This window comes from Salvelinus fontinalis, chromosome 1, assembly GCF_029448725.1.
Source record: "Salvelinus fontinalis isolate EN_2023a chromosome 1, ASM2944872v1, whole genome shotgun sequence".
Lineage (NCBI taxonomy): Eukaryota > Metazoa > Chordata > Actinopteri > Salmoniformes > Salmonidae > Salvelinus > Salvelinus fontinalis.
Window position 1 is genome coordinate 22988624 of NC_074665.1, and position 7477 is coordinate 22996100.

General features: G+C 45.4%; 1 protein-coding gene across 1 annotated transcript in view; it reads left to right on the forward strand.

Annotated features, from left to right (window-relative positions):
- The first annotated feature begins 649 nt into the window (after nt 1–649).
- The window catches only part of LOC129842830 (homeobox protein MOX-1-like), a 7453-nt gene continuing 625 nt past the window's right edge, over nt 650–7477 (forward strand). Inside the window, exons 1-3 of the mRNA XM_055911531.1 lie at nt 650–1617; nt 5957–6123; nt 7371–7477. The exon at nt 7371–7477 is cut by the window's right edge and continues 625 nt beyond it. Coding sequence (XP_055767506.1) covers nt 1140–1617; nt 5957–6123; nt 7371–7477 — 752 coding nt within the window. The 5' untranslated portion in view covers nt 650–1139. The remainder of the gene's footprint in view (nt 1618–5956; nt 6124–7370) is intronic.

The following is a 7477-nucleotide window of genomic DNA, read 5'->3' on the forward strand; positions in this document are numbered from 1 at the left end:
TACGCAGTAAGAAAATATGACTTGGACAATTTCAAATCTAAAACACTGCTCTGAAATCCCGTATTCCATCTGACTACACTAACGTGTACTCAAGACGTGTGAGAGTCATTAGCTACCAAATCCAACCAATTTATCACCCAAACGCCAAAGGGAATCTTGCCAGGCCAATTAGGCTGTAGAGTACACACACCTCAAGGCTAAAGACATATACAGAAGCATGAAGCTATTTCTGAGAGAAACCGTTTTTTAGATTGTAGAAGACAGACTGGGACCAGGGGTGTAGAGCGAATGCGTGAAGGTCAACTTTCCTCTAAAGAGTGTAGGGCTAAAATGATGTGTCAAAAAACACTAAGGAGTAGAATAATTCCCCCGCCGGACCTTTACTCTCATGTGTGTTTTACAGACAATGTCTCTTAAAAGAGCACCACGTCTGGAAAGGCCATTAGATGTGCATATAACATTTCTACTGTGATTAATAGTTGATGAGGCAGGGTTGGTGGGGTTGGTCGCAGGGTACCCACATGTGGCCGTCAGGGCGCCTCCTCTTCAAGCTCAGGTTACACTCTTACCCACCTATGTGTTTAAAAGGGAGGAGGGACCACTTGTCAGGAATGTCTTACAACTGTGAAAACAGCTAGCCCAGTCGGCAGGGAGTGTGTCAGTGTGTGTGCAGACGCAGGGGCTAACCTAACACTCCTCTAGCAGCACAGCTAGTCAGATCATTTGTCCACTCGCCGGTGTGTCTGAGAGTGTGTGTGTGTGAGTGTGTGTGGAGACTTGAGGAGCTGCTCTCTACGACGTCACGCACGCGAGAGGGAGACCCACTAAGCAGAGGAAGGTCTCCATCCTTACACATTGGACTGAGGACAGTCAACAAGCCACGGTCAGCGACAGACAGACAGAGTAACTTCTTCCAGAGTTGGATGTGCTGGGGAGATGATGTGCTTTTGAAACCAACAAGCTGAAGTGGATATTAACCCCGTATTGACAGAACCGGAGAACTCTCTGAAGGGACCTTCAGCTCTCAGCAAGGACTTCACTCCAGGAGTGTGTGTCTGTGTGTGTGTGTGTGTGCGTGTGTGCGTGTGTGCGTGTGTGCGTGTGTGTGTGTGTGGGAGCATTTATCGGTGTGTACCATCATGGATCAGCCAGCCAGCAGCTGCATGCGGAGCGCCCACCCCGGCAGCCCCATTTGGGGGTGCGTGAGGAACCCTCACCCCGGAGCGGGGCTCCAGTCACCCTACCAGCAGGCCCCCTTCTCCCTGCACCAAAAGCCTGAGTTCCTGGCCTACACAGACTTCTCCACCTCCTGCCTGGTGCCTGCGCCCCACGCCAGCTTCCCCCGCGACGACAGACTCTACCCAGAGCCCCATGCGGGCTTCCAGAGGGCCGACTGGCAGTTCCCCCAGTGTGAGACGCGGGGCCGGGGGCAGGAGGCCTGTCTGGGGGAGCCCGTGGCGGTGGGTGGTGGAGGAGTGGTGGGGGGCATAGACAGCACAGGTGGGGACAGGCTGCCAGGGGCAGTGGCCGGGTGTCTTGAGGGGGAGTACTCGCCACAGAGCATGGCATCGGCCGACACAGAGAAGAAGAGCTCCAAGAGGAAGAGAGACATAGCAGGTGAGTCAGTGATACGCCAAGATGGGATCAGTTGGGCTGCTGGTAAATACCATGACTGGAAAGATGTGGAAAAAGACACCACTTCAGTAGGCCTACATAGAATGCAAATACGAGTCAAATGCCGTGCAGAGACAGAAATTCAATCGCGCTTCTCAGATTCGACACATCCATTTGTACAAACCCCTGTTCGTCATGAATACACAAGAGAGATGTGATATTCTGCAGGGAAACTCTCACCAGAGTATCACATTCACTACTGCCCATGTCATTGCTGGCAATGGGACAGAATCTCTGTATCTGTTTCTTCACCAAAAGACAGTCTTGCCCTAGAGCCTGGACACATAGGTATGCAAAAGGTGACGATTTTGTGTTCAAGAACATCCCGACTGGACCAGTTGCGTCCTCTCATTGTTTTAAGCCTCTTTTTTTTGAAATCCAAATTTACTAACGCAACATCTACCGTAAATCTTTGTTGCATGCGTGCATCCTTTGTTTCATTGAGACATGACAACTTTCAGGATGCTGCTGGTATAAATCAACTGAGGTGTTTCTCTTCAAAAAACTCGGCATAGCTCATGTTCTTATGATGTTACAGTACATGGGTCACGGTCCGTAAAAGCAAATATATCATTAGATGTCTTTATAAGCAATACCATTGCAAGCATTAGAAGCAACATCCACATCAACAGGCAACTGTTTATTACTTGCAATTGCCCGTTGATAATTGATTTAAATATCTCATCGTTATCAATGACGTCACCTCATCAGACCAACTGCATACCACATTTCTAGTACAGTAACTGATATCCATGAAGTGCTAATTCCTGAAAGTCATACCATTTTTAATGACTTGCCGTTGAGTTAATAGCCATAGGAACGGTAGGCATTTATCTTCTAGCTGTAGATGTGTTATTGAAATATACTCCCAATTTCATGCTAGCTGAATGAGAGGAAAAGCGAACCTGACTGTTTTCAGCACATCTGGTAAAGCATTCCCCTCAGCTTTCAGCCACGCTATGGAAACCAAACCTGCCCTCTCTAGAATGGGGGAAATCTTTTGCAGATAAATGTATTACCTCCTCGATCAGAATTCCAGTGGCTATATTAGGACGGCCAAAACTGCGATGCAATACCCACGTTAGGAAAATCACGTAGGGCTTGGAGACATTCAATAAACGTGTCTAATTTAAGATCTCCTTCTTAGGGAACTAGACACTGGCCTTAGGCACTTAATTGGGGGAAATATAGATTTTTTCCCCTTTTCTTGGGTTACCGTATTGTAACCCTCCCTGAAACATGCCAGACCACGTCTGGTAAAATCTCTTGCCTGCAACCCCACTTTTACATTCTTATCCATTGACATTTTCCTGTCGTTAAGCTGTAACAGAATATCCCACTGAACACACGCAACACGGTTGACCACTGTATAGACCCAGTATTTCATAGACGACCATTCAAACGTGCATTGAATACTTTGACCTAGAATTAGGAATATAACCTTAAGGCATTGATACAGGCTGCATTTCCACTAAGGACGTACCACACACCAGGGTGTCACCAGTGTTTAATGTTAATGTGAGTTGTAGTGTTATTGTGTTTCCTTCAGGAGTGTGACACTAAAGACTTGTGTTCGAGCAGAATCAACAACCTCTGCATCATCAAACAGAGAAGGTGTTTGAAAGGTGGCCTTTCTAGGGAGTTTTTCCTAGCTTCCTAGCTTCTTTTTCCGTGCTTCTACACCTGCATTGCGTGCTGTTTGGGGTTTTAGGCTGGGTTTCTGTACAGCACTTTGAGATATCCGCTGATGTAAGAAGGGCTTTATAAATAAATTTGATTTGATTTGTTAAAGTTCACAGTTAACCAGTGTTATGTAAATGACAGCTGAAAAGTACCAGTGGCCTTGCCTTGGAACCAAATCAGAGTAGGTCTTCTGGAGCCATGGCCCAGTGAGACACAGGTGCCGGCCCACGTAGACGGAAATAAAAAAGTCTGAGCGTTTTGGGCAAAACGCCGTGGTAACTCTCTAGAGGAAATTCGACAACAGTGCGACCATATTTAGGCATATAGCTCTATAATGATATGATTCACCTTTATTCATACTTTCAACCATTTAAAAAGGTTCAACCTCTATTGGTGTGCAGGTTACTACATGTTTGACTGAAGCAATGTCAGGCCTCTCTACAGGTTTAATACATTTTTATAAACCATTTGTAAGAACTAGTTTAGAGATGCCCCGTTTAGTCTAAATCAAGCAGGGTGAGATATATCCAACTTCATTACAATAGCGATGCATTTTGAATGGTGTCTAATTAAATGCTTTTAAAATTATGCTTATCATACCCCTGTTGTAATAATACTGACACAGATATGACCCTTTTTCGTAACTAGATGTTTATATCTTTAGAACAGTTTTATAGTGCTGCTAAACCTGTTAGCATTTCAGGGTGATTTTTATCCATTTGCCTGACCACCATCTGGTTATCATTGTTCATTTCTCAAATTTATAAGAAATCGGCTGTAAACAATTTCAGTAAGAACTTTAATAAACATATTACCTCTCCAATATAAAACAAATTACAACACCATTTAGTTTTACTGTCATATTGGAGGTGGACACATTTATTTTTGTACATTTATAAACCTTGGCCTACACTTTAATACATTAAATAATCATGTAATTAATTAAACAGTCATTTTAATTTCTGTTTAAGTCTGCGAAACCCCCACGTATTTACAACAGGCTTAATTGAGTGTTAATTAAGACAAATTACTTTTGCACTGTCACCCCCCCCACCCCCGCCCCCCCCAAAATGGCAAATGCTGTTTGTGTTACGGAGTCCCGCTGGGTGCAGGAGTTTCTCCCCTTCAGTTTACGGCCTCTGGCTGTGTAGGATATTTATTGAGGCCTGTTTACTGAGGGCCGGTGTGTGTGCCTACTAAATCTGTTCTGCCAGGTGTTCAGCAAACTAAACCTGCTCTCACATCTACTCAGCTCCACCACACCAGACCAGACCAGGCCAGAGCAGCACACTTGGTACACGTTGTCCTTAATGGGGTTTGAATGATAATCATTTGGTGTTCTCAACATGAGGCATTATAGTCTACAGGTTGGTCTCTCTGAATGGGAGTCTTTTGACCAAGTTGTATAGACACACACCTAGACATCCACATACACACGCAAAGACGCATGCAAACAGACACACATGCACGTAGGCAAGCACACGCAGAAGGACGCGAGCAAATATGCATATGTACACGCACACACATACACACACACACCCACACAGTGAGTCTGGATCTGCCCAGTCACATCTGGACCAGGCACTGCAGTCCATTTCACAATCTGGCTCCATGCTCTGGCAAGCACAATGCAGAACTTCTCACTTTGACAAATTAGAACCATTTTCTCAAGATTACATCAGCAGCTAGTGTCGCTACCAATGCACAAGTATTACCTAAAATCATTCCATATAATATAAAGTCAAGATTTTTTACAAGGAATGATTAAGTGGCTTTCATGTAGTTTATGTACATTTCATTTTCACCAAGATTACCAAGAGGAAAATAACTCTCAATATCTCTACCAACCAAAAGCCTTTGTCTTCCCTGTCGTACACATTTGTCATACACACTTTACTACCCTAAATAATCCAAGTGGACCAGTTAACACAATGCACACGTACAGCACATGATTTCATAATTCCTCTTTCCTCTGCTCTGCTATATCGATAAGAGTGCTTCCTATTTTCCAGAGGCTATTGAGGCAAGGTGGCTGTCAGGTTGTGTGTGAGTTACTGAGCGATGGCCGGCAGCCTCCTCTCCTCTGGCCTAGAAGGGGAAGTCTTCCCGTCTGCCCAGAGACACATACGTTTGAGCTGGACACATCCCCGCCTTTGTTCTTAGAGACTTTAACGACGTTCCGCTGGATTCCTCCCTAACTTAAGCCCTCTGCCGCCTGGTTTGGCAGTCCCCGTTGCAGGGCAGAGGAGCGTTGACTTGACCGGGGCACTGGTCGTTAGATAATGTAACTCAGGGTGCATGGGAGTGGGACTTGCATGGGAGTGGGACAGGTCAGGGTGGTCTCTCGTAGAGTAGTGGTCCGGTTGCTCTCTGAGTGTATACGACTAGGGCTCGGACAGATTTGTTAGTTGAGAGGACCTCTGACCTCTTCTTTGTGAAAAGGGCCTAATACCAGACAGACAAACCACTCAACTTGTGATTAAATTCAGTGCTAAACTAATATACGTGCACATCATTTGACGAAATCATTTCTCAACACTACTGTACATCATAGCATAGTCCTGAAATAACAGCGACGCCCTCTTCTTGTGTTCTCCAGATATTCAGGACTTCAAGGTGGACTCGAACTGCAAAGCGAGGAAAGAGCGCACAGCGTTCACCAAAGAGCAGCTCCGGGAACTGGAAACGGAGTTCACCCACCATAACTACCTGACCAGACTGCGTCGCTATGAGATCGCTGTCAACCTGGACCTCACGGAGAGACAGGTAACGGAGATAGTGCGTCAGACCCACAACACCTACACCAGAATGTTTCCACACAATGACAATATTTAGTGATCTGTAAGCCTTCATTTTTTTTTGAAGGTATAGAAAGAACAGGTCTATGAAAAAGAGGATGTCTTCAGCCAATTGCCTGACAAATAAGAGAAGAGTCTGTTGATTGGATGCAAATATGTGATTTGACGGCCAATATTATTAACCACAAATTATTTTTAAAAATGACATAAAATTAACAATATAATTAACAATGCTCTTGATATAGTGAGCTGGATCATAGTTGTAAACTTAGTTGAGTCTCTGCTAAAATTCTGTTGCCCACAACTACAGACTCGTTTCTCGTTGATACCACTCATCCTAATAGGTGTCCAACTGGTTTAATGTTGGAAGCCTTCTCTTGTGATTGGGCAGCAGATCTTAGAACCAGGTGAGACAAGGCTAACATTTGGAAGGGCTTGGCAGTCTGTCCTGTTCCTCTCCCTAGTTCCAGCCCCTGTGTCCACTCCCTGCTCTGCCCAACGAGCCCATAGTTTCTCAGTGACTGCAAATAGCCTGCTCTAAGATGAATTTCCCAGGCCTCTGGTGCTCAAAGCCAGCTAGGTCCCAACCCTACACTCCGGGCTCTGAGTCCCATTGCAACTCTGGCTCAATAATTCTTTATGATTTTTCCCGACGCATACTACATTGCTTGGCAGTTTTACGTTCCTTCAGTCACGAGAGGTAGACAGTATCAGACGAGAGGACAGTCTTCATAAAAACAGTGTGGGAACAGACTAGTCTGTCCCAGTGTTGCCGTGGGGAATGCTGAGAGGGATGCACGGAGGTCAGCCCTCCCTTGAGCTCGTATGTGGGTTCCGGTCGACACAGAATGGCGGCGGACTGGGTCCAAGGAAATTATGTCATGGGTCATATTCAATGTGTATATAGTAGACTATAGTAATCTGTGGGCATTTAGCTACTGCAACCCACGAGGAGTGTGGTCCAAAACCTGAACTTAAGCTTTACACTGAGACTGCACAGCCTCTTCCACAAGCACTAAAAAACAAACAAATGACTGATGTAGTCTACAATATTAAACAAAAAATATAAACTTTCTTAATATTTGTTCTTAATTCACATTTTTCCGGGAGTGCAGCAGCACCCTCAGTAGGACCTCTGACCTCTTCCCGTGGCTATGACTACATACATGACTTGATGCAGGCATTGTAGTGACACCTCCTGTCTATGTCCTGTAGGTGAAGGTGTGGTTCCAGAACAGGAGGATGAAGTGGAAGAGGGTGAAAGGAGGACAGCCTGCTTCCCCTAACGACCTGGAGACGGACGACATAGACTCTGCTGCCTC